Below are 22,010 nucleotides of genomic sequence, written 5' to 3'. Positions count from 1 at the left end.
CGCGTGGCAACGTTTTGTTACAACGTTGTTATTGCCTAGAAGACGACCCAATTCTGCACTAATTTGGTGGACGATTTTTGAGTTGTCTTGACGTTGCCTAGGCAACCTTAAGCGTTGCATAAGACAACTGAAGCGACTATAAAAACAGCCTGCGTGCAATGGTTGCTCAAAGAGTCGGACTGGTTATGTTTTTTTACCTATATAAAAAGTAAACTATTTTTACATCATATCAGGTATTTAAATTTATATAAATACATAAATAAGGACTTAAACAAAATTACCTGATGTGAAATTTATAAACGCATCTCAGATTACCGTCAAATATGGATATTCCACCTTTAAAAAACACACGCGCTCATTTTTTATCATCTTTTTAACAAAAAATATGTAAATTAAAAAAATCTAATTTTAATATAAAAGCCAGAATTTATGTTAAAGATGTTTTGTATAAATTTAATGTATTGATGGTGCTTTTAAAGGTATGTATTAGAAAATGCCTGCATTTTTTATATTTTGTGTTTTTATTTTCTTTACATCCCAAAAAAACCAAAATGGTGCATTAAACAACATTACCAATATTACTTAAAATATACCTTATTAATAAAACCATAGACGGATGAGACAACCGAGAAGTCCAATCGCCGACCAAACACGGCCTGGACCGACTATCCCAACCACTTTAGAACGCATCCTCTTATTGGGTGACAGAGGTCATGTGACCAGTGCAATGAAGTGCATCATTCTCCTTAACAGCGTTGCCACATTTAGTAGATATCTACTGTTTTGGTATATTTTTGATATTTAAAAAATTCTAGTAGGCAATGTTTTTTATTAGATGTTTGGTATATTTCAATATTTTGTTATCACTAAAATAAAATTTATTTTTAATAGTATTCTCCCCATTTCTAAATTAATTTTCAGACATTTTGTTACAATTTCCCAATGTCATTACCGAAAATAAGATTCAGGACGTAGATGATGATAATAGGGCTTTTCATTCACAGTCATTTGTTTCGAGCTTCTGTCATGTGTCACATAATATTAATATATCTACGTCATTCGTTATTGATATATACAATAATACAAATCCCAGACGTATGGCGTAGATATATTAATATTATGTGACACATGACAGAAGCTCGAAACAAATGGCAATCGATAAAAAGCCCTATAGATGGACAGAGAAATGAAACTGGTAAATACCAGATCTAAATAAGGAAATCTTCATATAATTGGTTTGGAGAATTTTCAAAATTATTGTAACGCTCGGTTTCATAATCAGTTTTTTAAATTTTAAGTAAGTTGGTACCTACCTTTATCATAATTCATATATGGGTAAATGTCAACTTTAAAGTGAACTTTACTTAATGTTTACTTTAAGTTTATTATGAAACCGGGCGATTTTGACAGGTAACCGTTAACACAGATTTTACTGTATTTACAGGGCCTAAAATGAATCTACTGATTTCTATTGATTTTTTGAAAGCAAAACTACTATCCGCTGCAAGATAATTCGGATGGAATTCAGACAAAATATGTACAAAAAGTACATATTTTGTCGGAGTTTCAGCCAAATTATCTTGCAACGGATATAGTACTGAAAGAGTAAGAACTGGCCTGGCAACCCTGTCTAGCAAAGCTGATACAAAGATTTAAGCTTATCAAATCTACTGATAAAACAATGGACAATGGAGAAACCAGCTAATAAAAAACAAATAAACAGGTTGTTAAATAAATCGAAAATTTCCAGCAAAATAAAATATAAAATAATAAGAAAAAAGTAAGGTTATAAAGTAAATTCTTTTTTTGCTCCTGAAGTTGCCGTAAACGTGTCACACATCTATAGAACTATACGTAAATGCCCTGGGGTCGTGAGAGACAACTACCTAGTCGGCCAGAAAACCCATGGGCGTAAATTAGTTTAGCATTATAACGTTTTTAAGTAGTTGCGATTGTTGAAAAAACTTAACTGTGATATGTAGTTGTCACAATAGTAATAACTTAGTTGCCCATATAACTAAAGATATTACTTAACGTTGTAACATCGTAATGTCAGTCGCGTTAGGGGTCGTTGGCCGAAACAACTGAAAGTCCACTGTGGCAACGTTATATACAGTGCATTTGTTTGTACTGACAACCAATGCGTCGAAAAATTGCTACTTGGGAACAGTCTAGACGTAGTTGAATCGGTGAAGTTCTTAGGGCTTATTGTGGATAAGTCTCTAAAATGGAACTTGCACATTGATGCCTTACACAAAAAATTAAGTTCTGCTTGTTTTGCGCTAAGATCAGTTGCTACGGAAATGAATTTGTCAACATCTAGGACCGTTTATTATGCCCTTTTTGAGTCTCATCTTCGGTACGCCCTTCCATTCTGGGGTACGTGTTGTGCGACTCAATTTGAGCGTATTTTTAAACTACAAAAGAGAGCTCTTCGTTACTCCCTGAGACTCAATAGCAGAGTTCATTGCCAAGAATTTTTTAAAAAATTTAAAATATTAACTCTTCCTTCTTTGTTTGTTTTTGAATCCGTTTGTTTAATCCACAAACATGCATCAGAAGGTCCAGAGAGACCCACTCACAACTATCCCCTTAGAAACGTGGAGCATAATCTTTATCTGCCAACCCCACGGTCTGAGCTGGTTAAGTGCTCTATACTATACAATTCGAGAAAAATGTACAATCACCTGCCATCTAACATCAAATCTATTACAGCATTTCCCGCTTTTCGCAAGGCCTTGAAAGCTTATTTGCTAGAGAGAGCTTTTTATACAGTGAATGACTTTTTTATAAACGATTTGAATTCAGCAAATTGACTTGCAGGATTATTACTTTCGAGTACTTTTGTACATATTTGCAGCGGCATAGAACTTTTGATTTACTTTCCCTTTCCCTTTTCCTTTTTCGCCTTCTTTTTGGTCTGACGTTGTATACATATTGTTTGCAAAATTTTTAATTTTTTAATGTGTACTTAATAACTATAAAATTATATTAAGTAGTATAATTCACGCCACTTACTTGGTGTCTGTTTCTGTTTTTGTTTTGTTTGTAGTTTTTTATTATTTTGTGCTTTTTATTGTATTTTTAATTTTGTATAAGCTTTGTCCACAAATTGGTAAAATTTTTTGACAATAAAGCATACCTATTATTCACAGTTTTAGAACAGGTTTCGGTTAGACACACCTTTTTTCAACATAATTTCTTTTTCTTAAACATGTTTTGAAGAAGATTCCAGAGTGGAAATCGAAACGTTAAATATTTCTTAGGTAATAGCTATTTGTATAACGAGGGAGGAAAGTGCTACTTTTCCTCCCGAGAATGAAGTTTACTGCCAGACGCGTAGCGGAGGGCAGTAATCATTCAAGGGAGGAAAAGGCACTTTAATCCCACGTTATACATATGGTTTTTCCACCTTCCTCAAATTAATAACAAGCCATTTTTTCATTTTTACTTTATTTATGTAACTAACCAACAAAATTTATTAAAACTAAAACTAACAAGTAGGTACAATGTAACTGTCAACTGTCAAATATAAGTCAAATTATTAATGTAAACATTGTTAAATCAAAATAACAATTTACTGTTTTTTACCATTCTGCAAAATACAGGGTGTTTCATAAATAAACGTTAAAATGTATAGATACTTACGTAATAGAAAATAGATATTGTACAGGGCGTCAATAAATTATATTTCATGAATGAAATAACATGACGTCACTTTTACTTTTCCTCCCTAGGGAGGAAAAGTACAACTTTGCTCCCTACAATCAGGTCCGGAAAGGTATACTTTCGGTAGAGGTAGGGGGAAAACGCTTTTAGAGAGTTGGTATCAATTTTATTGTAAAACAGATAACAAATAAAAATCCGAAAAACCTCTGAAACCCGATTAATCTGACAACGTCGCGTAACCAGAGTTATCGATCGGTCTGACCTTGGCGGTTTCAATTATTACGGTCGATTTGTACATGTTTTTTGTTTTCTATAAATAATATGCATTTTTGAGTATTGTGGAAAAGACCTAATTACATTTTAACTATATCATGAATACATAAAATCGATAAGTTAATTTAACTTGTCAGGTTCTCAAATCATTACAAAGTATCTACAGATAGAAAGGACTTTGAATCTTTCTCTTGGCTTTTTCCACGTTTCCAACAAAGTTTCAGGAAAACAACTTTGTACGGACGCGGACGTATTCTTTCTAATGAGGGCGGTAAAAAGAAACTTACCTCCCGGATGAAAAGTGATGACAAAGAAAATTGGCAAAGACTTAAACTAGGTCAAGATGATGATTTTACGGTTTAAAGCGTTAATTTTATAATCGTTAAAGTGTTTGCACTGTAATAATTACTAATTAGTATAAACGGTGAACTACTTATAGAACAAGAGCTTCTGGGTATTTATAATTCAGTGTATTACTTAATTTTATCTTAATTAAACAAGTTTGTCTGAGATTTTTATTGTTCCAAATAAGACAGTTTTTATGAATAACTTATTAAAGCAATTTCTTCTGTTTTTACAGAACTTTGAACAACATTTTACAACTTCTGTCTGACAAGAGGAAAAATTAATTGAAATGAATAGCTGTTTGCAGCTGGAGAAGGTCATAGCTTCTTAAAGATATCGCCAAAAATAATGATAGCGGTATATATATGCTATTAATATACATATTAAATTGCAATAATTATATCAGCTCAGACTATAGGAATTAAACGAAAAGTTTACATATTAATTGTGGGCCAATGAAGACAGTACACCTCGATATTTGGCAGTATTTATTAGATTTTAAGGAAATGAGGAATCAGGTCAATTTTTGTTCTAAATAGGACACATTAATACGATACCTTCATCTGTCATTTGTCAACCCCCTCCCTTCCAATTCCCCAACATCTTGTTTTTAAGAGCACACAGTAGCGATCAACAGGTAGCAACAAACGCGGTCCAAGATTGCGAAAGTTCTGGGAACTTTCAAAAGTGAGTTTCAAAAGTTTCAACAATGCGTGGGTAATTCGACACTGACAGTGACGTTTATACTATCAAAAACAATAATTTTTATACACATAGGCGCGAAATGTTGCCAAGTCAGTGACGTTCGATTTCTTGTTATAAAAAAATCGATTTTTAGTAGTTCCAATGTGACACAAAATCTAGACACGGGATAAAAAAGTTTATTTGAAGAAAGTGTATTTTTTTGTCTTTCTTATTGGTGGTACAGTCTCCTTTTTTCAATATTTTATTTAGTTATAGAGTAATTTCCACATACTAACATATTTCTGAAATTGGGCTCTGTACCGCCATTCTTTATTATATTACGAACGTGTGTGCCAAATATCTCGACAAAATATTCAAAATAAATATTCAAAATTAGAGCCGCAATCTTGGAACGCGTTTACTGCTACCTGTTGATCGCTACTGTTTGCTCTTAAAAAGGAAATATACTATGAGCACATCATTAGAAAGGCACTTACATGGAGTGTTCAAACAAAACGATTGTCCACGATTTTTTTTTTCGATATTTTGTACAGTATTTGCAAACAACTGTTAATTCATGTCACAACCTACAGTTTGCTAATATGTCATTTTTCTGTTGAAGTTTGTTAAAACAAGTACATACTGCAAAAGCAGTATTGTAATGTACCGACCGAAAATTAAATAAATTAAAAGTGTTGATACATCAAAACAATTTACTTAAATTAATACCGAATTAATTAATTAGGTCAGCGATTCTCAATCTGTGGTACATGTACCACTGGTGGTACATATCATTATTTGCGGTGGTACATAAAACACAAAAACATTAAAATAGTAGTACCTATTAGTCTTTGTAATACAATCTAAAAATATAGGTGGTACCAAGAATAATAAAAGAACTGTAGGTGGTACATGACTCAACAAGTTTGAGAACCGCTGAATTAGGTGTTCAAAATGGTGTTCACGACAGAAAAAAAATGACATATTAGTAAACCATAGGCGTAACGTTTCATTTTTAAGAGGTGTTGTACTTTAAATGAATTGAGAATTTTTGCAAAGACGGTGAAAATATCAAAAATAAATCGTGGAGAATCGTTATGCCTAAATACTTCATATAAATGCCTTTCTAATGATGTGCCGCTGATTGTATAATCCCTATTTAAAACAAGGGGTTGGAGAAGTGGAAGGGAGGTGGATGACAAATGACAGATATATGTATCTTAAAAATGTGTCCCCCTTAGAACAAACATCGACCTGTTTCCTCATTTCCTTAAAATTTAATAAAATACTTCCAAATATCGAGGTTGACTGTTTTCATTGGCCTACCCTGTATAGTCTTAGTGACGTAAGTTACACCAAACATTTTTTTAAGTTATATAAAAATTATATGATATGCTCCTGATTAAAATTAAAATTTACAAGAACAAATGTAGTTCACCAATAGTACGCGGCTGAATAATTGGTTGCCTAGTATTACGAGGCGTATAATATTATTACAATAAGTGTAAGTGTCTCGACCTTAAGTATTATTCGTATAAAGTTAAACACTATTTTGGTGTATTTCTGTTAGAGAGGATCAAAGTTAAAGATTGCAACGCAATAGAATGCAAGCTCATGTTATGTAATGACTAGACTTAGGCAAATATGCAAATTGACTGTTTTGCATATAATGCATAAAAAATGCAAAAATGTCAAATTTTGCATATTTTTATAAAAGTGAGCATAAAGTGCATATAATTTGAAAATTTGGTGTTAACTATATATTTTTATATTCAAACTTACAGATAGCATAAAAATGCCAATATTTAATTTTGTTTTATAATCACTTGGTATTCAAATTCTTGGTATAGTATCTAATAAAAGACAGCGGCTTATAGTTTTGTCACGTTTTGTCCTGGAATTAAGGGTTTGTGTTTGCCAGTTTAAGTCTCTAGGTAAAAATTTTTATTTTGACGGTCAGTTTCACTTTGTTTCACTTTTGTTATAAAATTGGAGGCGTAAACAACGTGTATTTCTAATTGTGAATAATTATTTTGCTTTGAAAATGCCGAAAATAAGCAATGTTTCAACTTGGATTAAACCTTACAAAGAGCTACCTGTGGATATGGATAAAGTTTATGCTCATGTTGTGGCAAAAGCGTAAGTACATATGTGTTATTTTTTATTTTATTTTAAAAATTTACACAGTGGTACAAACAAAGATTTTAAAATTGGAGATTATGTTTAAGAAAAGTACCGACACAAGGCTAGTTCGCAATAAATTGATGTATTTTTTTTCAAGCATTTTTTAAACTCCTTGCGATAAAAAATAGGATACCTATTTAAAATTCAAATCATTCAATAGTCTACTGAAAGGTTGCCAACATTTTTTTTCTAACAATAGCATAGTTTGCTTTAATTTTGCTAAAAACAAAAACATACCATATATTGGACTTAATTAATTAAGTGCTTTTAATTTATGCTCACAGTATTTTTTCTTTAAAAGCAAACAGAAAATCCAAGAGCCTCTTGTAAATATTTGGGGGTTCTTCCTTCTTGCCTAGTCATTTCTTGACATTTTCAAGATTACTACACCGATTTTTATTTGATTTTTATTTGAATATTTATATTCTTTTTTAGATTTCATCTGAAAAAAAATTTCAAATAGATCAGCATGTCATAACGTTGAAGCATTTAGCTAAAAAAGTAAAAACCACATCCGGTGAAAAATATCAACCTTCAGTGTCCAAGTGCTTTCAGTTAAGTTCCAAAAAACAAACCGAACAAGAAACTTTTAACGAAGACTTGTGTCGTGCATTAGTATCTTCTAATATACCGCTTTCAAAATTATCTAATGAAAACGTTAGTTCTTTTTTAAAAAAATATTGCAAACAAAACATTCCCAGTGAACGAACTCTAAAGAGAAATAATGTCAATTTGTTATTCACCCCGAGCGTTAACAAAGTGTCAAAGCAAAATCGACCGACCTGCTCATGGTGGCGGATTTTTGAAATTTTATAAGGACGCTTTGTGTATGTTTAAATGAGACATTTAAAAAAAATGCCGTGTCACGCTAGTGATATGTATTAATATAAACAGAAAATAAAAACGCACTTAATCTGATATAAATTCTTCACTTTCCAATATTGATTATCAGTTCGATTTTGTATACATAACCTCACTATCGCAGTTTATGTCAATAAATATTTATTAACGCAAAAGAAAATATTTTTGTTGCACTATAAATTACAGTATAAATTAATAACTAATGAATTCTAACAATTTTTTTCGGTTATTATCACTACAAAATAAAATATTCAAGTTTAACAAAATAATCCCATAAGACTCAATGTTAAAACGTCCTTACAAAATCTGACAGCGTGTCACGTGACTGTAAGTAGAGGGGAGACGCACGGAGCCCATACTCCTCAGTTATCCACAACATAAAAGCCGAAATAGGTAATAATTACTTTTACATATGTGTGGACAAGACCACTGACTCGTCAGGAAGATACATTGTGCACTTATTGATTGGTGTACTTAGCGATGAAACCTTTCCAAAATCGTATTTAATTTCGTGTAAGCAAGTGGAAAAAACCAACGCTCTAACAATATCACGGTTTCTACAAGAAGCATTAGCAAACTTTTTTCTTCCTGCTGCTGTGCCTAATGATAAATTATTGCTTATGTTATCTGATGCCGCACCATTTATGGCATATAAAATAGGACAAAATTTAAAAATATTTTATCCAAACTTAATACATGTCACTTGTTTAGCGCATACAATAAACAGAGTTGCGGAGGAAGTAAGAAAAAAATTTCCACTAGTTAACAAGTAAGAATACAATGTTACAGAAATATGCTTCCTGCTGTTCAACTGCCTCCGCAACACATTTTAACACGTTGGGGAACATGGTTGGAAGCAGCTAATTTCTATGCTGATCATTCTGTTGATTTAAAAAACAATAATTAACCTTATAACGGATGATAGTTGCCAACCTTTATTGGAAGCTAAGCAAGCCTTCCAAAATAACATTCTCCAACAGCACCTGTCATTCATAAAATCAAATTATAGTTTTGCCCAGAAAACTATAATTCAATTAGAATGGGTTCAAGTACTAGTTGGGACATTTTCCGAACCACTTAATTTAGAACCATCTATTATAGTAAATCTGAAAAATGCCCCAGTTAATCAGTTGTTGTCGAAAGAAGTATTTCTATTTACAAATATGCATATGTATTCAGATAGAAGCCATAAGTTTGTATTAGAAAATTTTGAACATCATTTGATAATCTATTGTTACCACAATTCAAAATAATATTTATATGTTAAAATAATTGTATATATTATGTATTTATAATATTGTAAGTATTTTTGTTATTAAAAAAAGATTGTAAATATTTTTTATTACATGCATATTTTCTAGATAAATATGCATATTTTGCATAAAATACTGCATATTTTTGCATAAAATACTGCATATTTTTGCATAAAATACTGCATATTTATGCGCATGTTTCATACTTTTTATTTGCATATTTGCCTAAGTCTAGTAATGGCAGTCTGTTTCGACATGCATTATACTCACGGGTAAAGTATTGGGTGTTATTGTCTATACAAAAATAGTGAATAATGAGTATGTTATTAAATATTTGTAGAAAAATATTTTTACTGAACTTTGATCACCTCTGTAACATAAAATTTGGTCTACATAGGGTGAGGCAGATAAACGACCTATTAGAAATATCTCGAGTACTAAAGGCAACAGAACCATGAAAATTGGAATGAAGGGGTTTTAAAGAGTGATATATTTAATGAAAATATTTTCATCTATTTGTTACTTCCAGTTATACCGGAAGTTGCTTTTAACTTCCGTTTTTTTTAATATGACACCCTATATGCTTTTACATTTTTTTGATTTTTCTCGATGTCTTCTTTCTTAAAATATGAGGTTTTGTAATAATGTTATACCAGGCATTTTAAAAGACAATTACGTTTTTTTAATAATTTTGTAGCAAATTTCACACTCTGTAGAATTGTAGTATGTAGTTTGACATGAAAAACTCTATTCATATTCTAATGATTTTTAATATAGTCTACTATTGTTAAATATTATTAGTATAGCTAAATGTTGAATTTTAGAATACAGGGTTGGTCGAAACTCGGAATGAATATTTTCTGAGTTTTCTTAAAGGAACACCCTATATTTTAATATTGTAATGAAATGATGTTTTATGGCACTTTTTTATTTCTTAAGCATTCCCTATACCTAGCTGCTTTAATTTGTGCTTAATTGTTAATCGCAACAACAATCTGAACGACGTAGGTATTTTGATAGCTCAACCATTATTGGTAATTTTAAGGATCAGTCTAGATTAATATGTATTTATTTCCGAAAATTATTTGTGATTGAATATTTTCACGGCCAACTTATTAAAATGTCACGTATTTTTGTAGCAACTAATGTTTGCTTTGGACCACCCGTAACCCATAAATTAAAGCAATTAGGTATAGGGAATGCTTAAGAAATAATAAAAAAGTACCAAAAAATATCATTTCATTATAATACTAAAATACAGGGTGTTCCATTTAAAAAATCTCAGAAAATACTCATTTCGAGTTTAGACCAACACTGTATTATACTAAAATTCAACATTTAGCTATACTAACAATTTTAACAAAAGTAGACTATATTAAAAATCATTTGAACGTAAATAAAGTTTTTGATCTTAAACTACTAACATTCTACAGGGTGTGAATATTGCTACGAAATTAAGAAAAAAAAGTAAATATCTTTTAAATTATCTTGTATAACATTACATCTCATATTTTAAGAAAGAAAACATCGAGCAGAATTCAAAAATGTAAAAATATACAGGGTGTCCCATTAAAAACGAAGTTATAAGCAACTTCCGGTATAACCGGAAGAAGAAAATATTTTCATTAAATAGGTCACTCTTCAAAACCCCTTCATTCCGATTTTCATGATTCTGTTGCCTTTAGTTCTCGATATATTTCTAATAGGCCGTTTATCTGCCTCACCCTGTATAATAAAACATAATAAAACAGTGAATATAAGCACGCGCATAACTTAACACGATTGAGTTCAAAGCCGTATTATCGGACTTTATATTCCAATAAATGGAGGAGCAGTTCGCAAATCCCATAATACTCTTGTTTAAATACTAGCGCTAGCGAGGGTGTTTTAAATAATCGTTTATTTAAATTTACCCTTATTAAGTAGGAGTTATTACACACTCAATAGATAGCTCGATAATTTTAAGCTCTAACATAAAGGAAGTAACAATGCGTCATGTCACCAAGGGATGTACCTTTTTCCGGTTAAATTATTGTTAAAATTCGTTTTCTAAATAAATACAAGAATTTTTTACCAAGTAACACAAATAAAATTTGTTTAAAACGATTATCGAAGTGGAAATCTAAACTTCAAAATAGACCTGTTTTAAAATAAAATTGTGGCTTATTCCTAATAAAAATAGTGAATTGTTAAATATTACTCTATCTTATGTGCAGAAATTAATTATTATAGTCTTACTGCCTACTAAAGTTCAAATGAAAGCCTTCTTTCAGTACGTCATTCATTTTGACGTCGAAAGAGGAATTTGCGAATTTTGAAATGTCGCGAATCATTGCTGATATTTTAGGTAGGTAAATTTGACAGTTGCCAGAATATTCAATATTTATATGAAAACAAATATTTCTCGGGTTATTAAAATTTAAAGTAATTTAATAAATAAATAAATACAAAATAAAATTTTCACTACACAATGTCCGAAAATACTAGCCTAGAACGACAATTGTGTCATTTTACCCTTTAACATTATGGAAATACTGCCACGATCTAGTACTATTGCGTCAAATTATTATTGCATCATTCATTGGCTATCTATTTAGCATAGATCAAATCAACCAATTATATCCATAAGTAGAAGTCGCTTTAATAATCTATGTACCTATAGTATACAGGGTGTAACAAAAATACAGGTCATAAATTAAATCACATATTCTGGGACCAAAACTAGTTCGATTGAACCTACCTTATCTTAGTACAAATAATATGCACACAAAAAAAGTTACACGATAAAAATCGATTTTTTCCGATATATCGAAAATAATTACTAGAGATTTTTTAATAAAAATGAACACGTGGCATTCCTATGGCAGGAGCATTTTTAAAGTAATATACATAGTTAAATTTGTGCACCCCATTTTTGTTCCCTTAAACCCCCCCCAAACTTTTTTGTACGTTCCAATTAGATTATTATTGTGGTACCATTAGTTAAAAACGATGTTTTTAAAACTTTTTTGCCTCTTAATATTTTTTCGATAAACCAGTTTTAATCGAGATGAGGCTTCTTTTTTAATATGTTTACATAAAATTTTTATGGGGGTTCTGTGACTTTAAACCCCCCAAATGTTTGTGTACGTTCCAATTAAACTATTATTGCGGTACCATTAGTTAAACAGAATGTTTATAAAACTTTTTTGTCTCTTAATATTTTCTGATGAGACACTTTTTATCGAGATGTGGCTTCTTTTCTAATATGGTTCAAAATATACCTCAAACTGTAATTTATAAAAAAAATTTCATATTATTACCAGGTCTCTACAATTGTACGTAGCAGTATACAAATAGGTGGTGGATTTGACAAATATTCAAAATATCTCGATAAAAACTAGCTTTTCCAAAAAGTACTAAGAGACAAAAAAGTTTTAACAATATTGTGTTTAACTAATGGTACCACAATAATAATTTAATTGGAACATACAAAAAAGTTTGGGGGGTTTAAGGGAACAAAACCCCATAAAATTTTTATGGGGTGCACAAATTTAAGTATAATTTATATTTAAAATGTTCCTGCCATAAGAATGCCAAGTGTCCATTTTCATTAAAAAATCTCTAATAGTTTTCGATATATCGGAAAAAATCGATTTTTATCTTGTAACTTGAAAGGGCTGTAACTTTTTTTGTGTGCTCATTTGGACTAAGGTAAGTTAGGTTTAATCGAACTATTTTTGGTCGAACGATATGTGATTTAATTTATGACCTGTAATTTTGTTACACCCTGTAGTTCTAGGTATAGTAATCACGGATGTACATTTTTCTGCCACTTCCAACTTATTGCGTTAAAGAGAACACGATAAACTATGACGCAATGAAAAAAGCGTTTGGTTTGAACTACAGCATCATTGTCAATGAATTCTAATACATACATCCAAATGTGAATATGGTCTACTGCTAATGTATCCCTATTAGTGCCTAGATATTTCCTAACATGGCAAATGCGCCAAATGAGCTGAAGTCATCAAAATTCAAAATAGTATTTGCATTACATACATCCTTGTATTATTAAATCGATAAAATATTTGCAATATAATGTTTATTAATTATGTAGAAAAATGTACGTTGTAGTCTAATTTCATTAAACACATTGTTACAATTTCAATTCTGCAATTAATAAAATATTTAATATTGAATTATTATAAATTTTCGTCAGATAATGAAATGAAAATTAGAGATAATTTTGATAAAATGTGTTTGTAGTTTTCAATTTATTTATATTGTATACAAACAATTTAAAAAAATATGAAATTGGAAAAAATATAAGTAGATGATGGGTATGACAATACGAATTGACGTATTAAACAGTTAAGGGCACTAAATATGACATAATAGAAAATAGATATTTCTGCACCAAGTTAGTAAAGTAAGTCATTATCGAATGAGTCTGATATTACGAGCAGAGAGAGCGAAGGGAGCGAGGCGAGTAACAGACGAGTTCGATAAAGAGTATTTATTGACGTGGTGCATACAAAATTTTATCGCCAATCATAAAAAATATTAACACTTACAATTTACGAATTTTTTTAATTTTAGACGAAATAAAATTTTCGTATGACAGTAATGACAGATGACTTTTGCATGATAGCCGGTTTCGATGTTTCATCGATAATTATCAAAATTGAATACCTAATTACTAAATCTGTAAAGTTGTCATTTATGTTGTATAAATATAATTCCAAAATAATACAAAATTTCAATTTTTCACATAAAATCAATAATAACGTAAATTTTGTATAATATTTTTAATAACTAAAGTAAATAAATTTTAAGTTCACACAAATAAATAATCGATTACTGCCATCGACCACTCACATCAAATCTCAATTAATTTAATTAATAATCGCGGCAGGTAAAGTAAAATTCTTCTTTCAGTACAATTAAGTGTTACTTTACTGCCGCATATGAGTGCAAATGAGTACAATATTGAATGACTTTCGTGACGGTTGGCGATAAAATACAGTCGGAAAAATGAAAGATTACCCATAAACGATAATATCAATCACTGATTTTGTATTTGCTGTCTTTTTTTACAAATAGCAAAACGAGAGAGAGATATTATTAATAATCTGAATAGTATGTGATTGATCTGATCGTTCATGGGTAATCTTTCATTTTCCCGACTGTATAATAATATTAACTTTTTATAAATTATTAGTATAATAATATTGAGGAGAATTGGACATACTGCACTGGCCCAAAAATTCTTAATAAAAAAAGAATATTCGCTAACCTCCAGGAACTGTTCTCTCCCTTTCACGGTCAAGCATGATAATTTTCTACTATTATCTGTTTAAAAGAATTAGATAAGGCGAAAACGGCGGGTTCTTTGGAGACAATACTCCCATGAGATTTTTTCACATAATCACATTCGTGAGACATTCCAGAATAAGATTCAAGAAGTCGCCCACGCGAAAAGTGGTCCAAATATTTTTTAACATTTTCAACGAAAACTTTTCGTTTATAAATTTGCAAAAGTCTGTGTGTTATTGCGTTGCCGCTCCTGCAATACTTAGAGCAGGTGTATCGATGGATTCTTATGTAGTTTTGCCTTCTGAATCCAAATCTGAAAACGGCATTTCGATATATCTAACCGTCTTCGAGATAATCGACCTCAAAGTCTAAAATGTGACGTCACAATCCGGTTATCTCCTACAGACGCACTAAACGTCAGCTCAATTGGTTCATTAGGAAGTAGGCTACTTTTTTTTAATCTCGATTTGCCAAGCATAGGTTATTTACATTTGAGTTTGACACTTCGTGAATGTCAAACTAAATTTTAAATTAAGTATTATTAAAACATCAATGACATTTATTGATAGTGAATTTAATTATTATATAAAATAAATAAGATGTTCAAAAATACAATTTGAGTATAAATATTTTAAAAGCAATAATTTATTAACAGTTTTAAAAAGGTTCCCTAAACTCGACACAACTGGCTAGTGATTGTAGAAGGTAATTTTTTTGTTTTTTGAGAATTTTGTCGAAATTGGCAAAATTAATAATTATTTAGTAATAATTATTAACTATTTAGAAATTATTTTTTTGTCGAATTGGCAAAATTATTGACTAAAATCACTAGCCAGTATTGTGTCTGTGTACATCCTTCTAATGGAAAAAAATATTTGAAGATTTTTCTCAAATTATGGATACCAAGAACATTTTCATTTATAACTCTTTTTATTTTTAATTTGACAAATAAACGATATTCTTCATAAAAAGCTATTCTTGTTGTAAGATTTATGATGCAACTGTGCCCAAAAGTAGGGGAACGGTCGAATATTTCGCGAACTAAACATCAAATGGAAAAACGTGTTCAATCATTTTCAAAAATCTATCCAATGACACCAAACACTAACTCCCACTACACACCCTGGAGGTGGGGTGGGGGATAACTTTAAAATCTTAAATGGAAACCCCTAGTTTTTCTTGCAGATTTGCATTTGTTACGTAAAAGTAAGCAATTTTTATGCAAGACATTTTTTCGAATTGTGGATAGATGGCGCTATAATTGGGAAAAACGATTTATCCTGATACCATAGGTAAATTATAGAAACGGTCTAATATCTCGAGAAATACACTTCCAAATAAGAAACCACAAAACAGATTTTTAATATTTTTCGAAAACCTATCGATAAACACTAAACATGACCCTCCAACCCACCCCCTGAAGGTGGGGTGGGGGGTAACTTTAAAATCTTAAATAGCAACCCCCACTTTTTATTGCAGATTCGAATTCGTCATAAAAAATTAAGCAACATTTATTCGAAACAATTTTAAAAATGCTGATAGATGGCGCTAATAAATCGTATTTTTCCAATTAAAGCGCCATCTATCAACAATTCTAAAAAATGTTTCGAATAAATGTTGCTAAGTTTTTCATGACAAATCCGAATCTGTAATAAAAAGTGGGGGTTGCTATTTAATATTTTAAAGTTACCCCCCACCCCACCTCCAGGAGGGTGGGTTGGAGGGTCATGTTTAGTGTTATTCGATAGGTTTTCGAAAAGTATTAAAAAAATTTGTTTGGTTTCTCATTTGGAGGTGTAGTTCTCGAGATATTAGACCGTTTCTATATTTACCCATGGTATCAGGATAAATCGTTTTTCCCAATTATAGCGCCATCTATCCACAGTTCGAAAAAATGTCTTGAATAAAAGTTCCTTACTTTTACGTAACGACTCCAAATCTGCAAGAAAATCTAGGGGTCCATTTGAGATTTTAAAGTTACTCCCCACCCCACCTCCAGGGGGTGTAGTGGAGGTTGGTGTTAGGTGTCATTGGATAGATTTTTGAAAATGACTGAACACGTATTTTTCAGTTTTTCGATCCGATGTTCAGTTCGCGAAATATTCGACCGTTCCACTACTTTTGGGACACCTTGTATAAAATTATATTAATTTTATACGAGGTATATAAAAAATATGAATTTCGATCAAGAGTAAACTACCTTTATAGTTCATAACATTTAAATTAGAATGATATAATTGCACATTAAAAACATAATTATTAATTCTAAACTACTTTTCATAATAGAAATTTTCCATATTATGAATTAAAATACGTAAATATACAAAGTTTTCGTTATGACAATGCTCGCATTTTCAGCTTGTTTTTTAATCAAATTGCAAATATCAATATTTTTGGCCCGGATATTTTTTTTAGATTTTTTCGACTATTCTGGATAAAAAAGGTCTGATATAATTTTTCTCTAAAGTTGATAGTTCTCGAGGTAAAAGCATTTTGAAATTGAAAAAAACGAAAAATGGCGATTTTCAAGGCTTAATAACTCGGTTAAAAGTTATTACTATGAAAGTCAGAAAGTGACTAAATCAAAGTTTAAAGCCTCTACTAGATCCTGAAGAAATTTTTGTCATTTGATTACTAAGCTATTATTTTTAAGTAAAAATAATGAGCGCCATGCACGTATTAGGTGGCCGTCCATGATGAGTGCGAAAGAGATGCCATTCAGGCAGTCCAATGGCGCATCTTACTCGCACTCACATTTACAGCCGCGTTAATACGATCTTACTGCTCATTATTAATAGATAAAAACACACAACAGCCTAATAATAAATTAATTGACACAAATTTCTTCAGGATCATGAAGGGGGGCTTTAAATTTGATTCAGCCACTTTCTGACTTTCATAATAATAATCTTTAACCGAGTTATTAAGTCTTAAAAATGGCCATTTTCGCGTTTTTAAAATTTTAAATTGCTTATAACTCGAACACGATCAACTTTAGAGAAAAATTACAAGAGACCTTTTCTGTCCAAAATGGTCCGAAAAATCTGAAAACGGGCCAAAACTATTGATTTTTGCAATTTGATTAAAAAAAATTGTTAAAAAAAATTGGACCACTTTTCGCGTGGGCGACTTCTTGGACCTTATTCTGGGTTGTCTCACGAATGTGATTATGCAAAAAAATCTCATTGGAATATTTCATCCATCGAGCCGGCCGTTTTCGCCTTGTCTAAATTTAAAAAATAACCAGGGGCAAATTTGCAAAAAATAGATCAATTTTGTATTATGTTTGCATATATAATGTATTGTATATATAATGTTTGCCCCCGCCCCTATCAAAATTTCAAATGACGCTCCTGAAAATAACTTTCCACAGATTGTCGGTTATTCACTAATAAAATTCTAGGTATATGTGTGCCATATGAACTGTGTGCCATATAACTGAGAGCATGAAATAAAATAGGGGATTTATTTTTGTGGAAAGTTTTGCATTATTTTAACACGATCACAGTCATCCAAACGAATATTATAAAGACATTAGGAAATGGTGAATCTACCCTGTACAGTGTTCACCAAAATTTTAATTAAAAAAAAAATAAAACGCTACTATGTGGGTTTATATGCGGTTATGACGTGGATGACGTGCAACGGTATTTATAATGTACGGACTTTATACATACAGAATGCATTTCGGCCAAGCGATGACGGTCGCGAATTCAATGTTTTTCCCCATCCAAAAAGTGCACAACGTCGCTTAAGAAGTTTTCACTTCAAAATTGCGTGTGGCAAAACCTTTTTATCTTGTAATTTGGTCTTCTTCATTGATTCATTTACAAAATTGCATCGAATAAAATATATTGAGAACGACTAACTTTATGTTACTTTTAATTATGATTTTTTATTACACACTAGTGATGTAACGAATATTCGTATTCGCATTCGCATTCGCGAATATTCGCATTCGCATCCGCATTCGCGAAATTTGTGCGAATGTTTTGCGAATATGAAAACCAGAAAAAAATAATTTTAAGATAATATTAGGTTAATAAAATCAAAATCTATTCACTTCTCAACTTTTTTTACTAAGAAAAGGTAGCTTAACCTCAAATATGCAGCTACTCTCAAATGGAAATATGGAGGACACAACAGCAGACAAAGAGACGGAACCTGGAATGAAGCGATAACTCACTGGAGACCTTGGGACTACGAAAGAGGAAGGGGCAGACCACAGACGAGATGGTCGAATAACCTAAAGAGATACGCAGCGACCAGATCGACAGCATTAGCACTGCACCGAAAAGAGTGGAAAAGTAAGGGGGAGGCCTACGTTCAACTTTGGACAAATGAAGGGCAATAGATAGATAGAACTTAACCTTGTATAATCACATTATCAGCCTTCACTTTTTTTTTATTATTTGGTATTATGTAATAAAGCTTAAGATTCAGATTGATTTACACTAAATATCAATTAACTTTTCATTAAAAATTTAGGAAACATTACAAAAATAGAAACAAATTAAAAAAAAACTGAACATTCGCATTCGCATCCGCATTCGCGAATGTCAGTAGCAGATATTCTCATTCGCATTCGTATTCGCGAGTGTTAAAAAAATGACATTCGTTACATCACTATTACACACTATATAAAAGTTCTTAAAATTATCACCTATTCTTTACATTTCTCATATAAAATTAGAAAACTCCGTGAAACTTGATTTAACTTTACTTTGTTTGTTCCAGGCTAACCGTTGCACTAGTTATCGTCTCTTTACTCGCGAGTTCATCGTGCACGAATCCTTCCTGTAAAAAGACTCAATATCCGTGTGAAGACGGTGATTGCATCGATGTCAGCAAATTTTGCAACGGCATCAAAGACTGCAAAGATGGAAGCGACGAAAAAGTGAATTGTTCACGTAAGTTCTTAATGGCCTTTAGAAATTGTTTTCTACATGTTCGTATGAATAGAGCGGGTTTGAGACGAGATGTGAGGAAACTGGGACGATAATGAAATTACCTTGTTTTCTTTAACATAGCGAGTTTAGGTCGAGATATCATATTTGAAATTTCAGTTAATCAAAAAACATTAATTATAATTTTATTTTCCGTATCTATAGCTGACTTTATAGTTTAAGATCCCACTGCAGAATTACTACGTTCATAATAGTCCAGAGTAATAAGGATTTTCTCGGGACACTCAAAGATCCAGGAAGCTGACTACTTTTTTAGCTATTGTAGACGTATAGGAAGAAAACGTACCTGTTTCCTGTCTAGAGTTCGCGTCCAGTTTTTAAATTTTTAACAATTTAGTGCTAAAATCGTGATTTTTTCGTTTTTTTGCACTTCATTCAAAAGCTAATTAGTTGACATCAAATTACAAAATTCGGTTTTTTAGAACATTGAAAAACCTTCCAAATGCCGATTTTTGAAAGTTAAAAAGTTAATTTGTTGCTACGCAAACTGCAAAATAAGTGAAAATCGTTATTTGTTAATAACTTTTACTAAAACTTACAAAGAACTTTAGTGTTTCACCCAAAGTTGGGTATTGGCGTACATTAAACCAAAAAAGTACGTAAATGTAATGAAAAAAACATTGATTCAAAAACGGGGAGCATTAATTTTCGTCCAAAGATCAGTATCATTGGTCCAATGTAAGTAGATACATTAACTAATGTCCATAAACATTAATTTTTATGAATTAGTACGTTCATTCAATGTACTTTCTAGTTAAGAATCAATGTATCGGTACATTGAGTCAATGTATCGGTACATTGAATCAATGGATCGGTACATTGAATCAATGGATCAGTACATTAATTCTTAACTAGAAAATACATTGAACTAATGTACTAATTCATAAAAATTAATGTTTTTGAGCATTAGTTAATGTATCTACTTACATTGGACCAACCATACTGATCATTGGACGAAAATTAATGCTCCCCGTTTTTGAATCAATGTTTTTTTCATTATATTTAGGTACTTTTTTGGTTCAGTGAATGGCATCTTCATGTATATTTGTATATATCATACAAATAGTTAATAAGTAAACAAAATGACGACTTAATATCTACATAAATATTTCAAATATAGGTTAAAGCAACGGTTTTTTACCGATTCTCAAACTAATGTTAAGTTTTATCTATAAGTTTATAGAAAAAAAAAACATATATTTTTAATTAACACAAACAGCTTTTTATAATGTAATTTGGAAAAAACTGAATAACTAAATATAACAGAAATTAATTCTTCTTGTAAAATATATAAAAATATATATATATTTATATTATATAAAAAATGTATACCTGATATCGTGAAAATAAATACATCTACGATAACATCTCCATAAATACAACATCTCTCTGGGATTAATTATCACCACCCATACAAAAAGCAAATGGTTGAATGGCATTTTTCTTTGATTTCAAAAATCTAATATGATCTTCGACTTCTTGCTGGGTCTTCCCGATGTAAGAATGATTACTGAAAATCTCTGATGGTATATTTTATTAGTTCGTACAAAATATCGATGTAGAACCCAAAGAATAACTGCATGTTAGCCATCTACAATTTATTATAATAATTATTATAAAAAAATAAATCTAAATAGTGAACATAGTTGTATTTTTGGGTATCACTTTTTTATAGAAATATTTTAATTTATCCTGAAAAAAATTGCTAGATGTTGAGATGTTTATTTTTACTTTGATAGATACTACCGACTGCAAGAGTTAATAATATTTTTCAATTATTTACGGTTTAATCACCTAAAGATTTAATTTACTAATCTTTTATAATATTACACCATTTAGAAATATTTTCAAATGGTTCCTATTTTCCTTTACCTATGTGTCGAATTAGCTTTTGAAAAAATTTACAGAGAAATAAAATTAATTAATACTGGATATGCAGGATTAAATAATGAAATAGGTACTTACATTCCGTAATGTCTTCAAGGGTAATCTTTTCAAATAAAAATTTATTTGTTTTATCCTTGATATGACTTTCACACTGAAGAAAGGAGATAATTCTTTCGAAATTGCTGTCCCATCCATCAATAAGTCCATTTCCATTTCCAAATGCCACTCCAAAGTCCATATCAATCTGCAAAAGTGGAAATTGAAGTTCAACTTTTTTTTATAGAAATCCAACAAAATAATTTATAAATACAGTTAAAAATATATGTAAATACATACCTTAGAAAAATCAAACAAATCACTAGTGCCAAACACCGCTCTTCAGAGTCTGCAGGGTGACTGTCCGCTAGGAGGCTGCAACTGTTGTCACGTGATTTTTTTTGCACCAATAAAAACACTTATAGAGTTTTAAGAAATGTATCAGTTTATGTACAAGATCATTGCTACAATGAATTGATCATTGATTCAGGTATATTACATTAATTCAATGATTGCGTTACATCAAAACAATGTATCGAGTTATTAATCATCG

General features: G+C 30.9%; 1 protein-coding gene across 1 annotated transcript in view; it reads left to right on the top strand.

Moving 5' to 3' along the window:
* The window catches only part of LOC126889755 (uncharacterized), a 1,061,577-nt gene that overhangs the window by 298,037 nt on the left and 741,530 nt on the right, over positions 1–22,010 (top strand). Inside the window, exon 2 of the mRNA XM_050658328.1 lies at positions 19,305–19,477. Coding sequence (XP_050514285.1) covers positions 19,305–19,477 — 173 coding nt within the window. The remainder of the gene's footprint in view (positions 1–19,304; positions 19,478–22,010) is intronic.

Source organism: Diabrotica virgifera, chromosome 8 (assembly GCF_917563875.1).
Source record: "Diabrotica virgifera virgifera chromosome 8, PGI_DIABVI_V3a".
Classification (NCBI taxonomy): domain Eukaryota; kingdom Metazoa; phylum Arthropoda; class Insecta; order Coleoptera; family Chrysomelidae; genus Diabrotica; species Diabrotica virgifera.
Note: the sequence above shows the minus strand (reverse complement) of the source record. Positions and strands in the feature narration are given on the sequence as shown.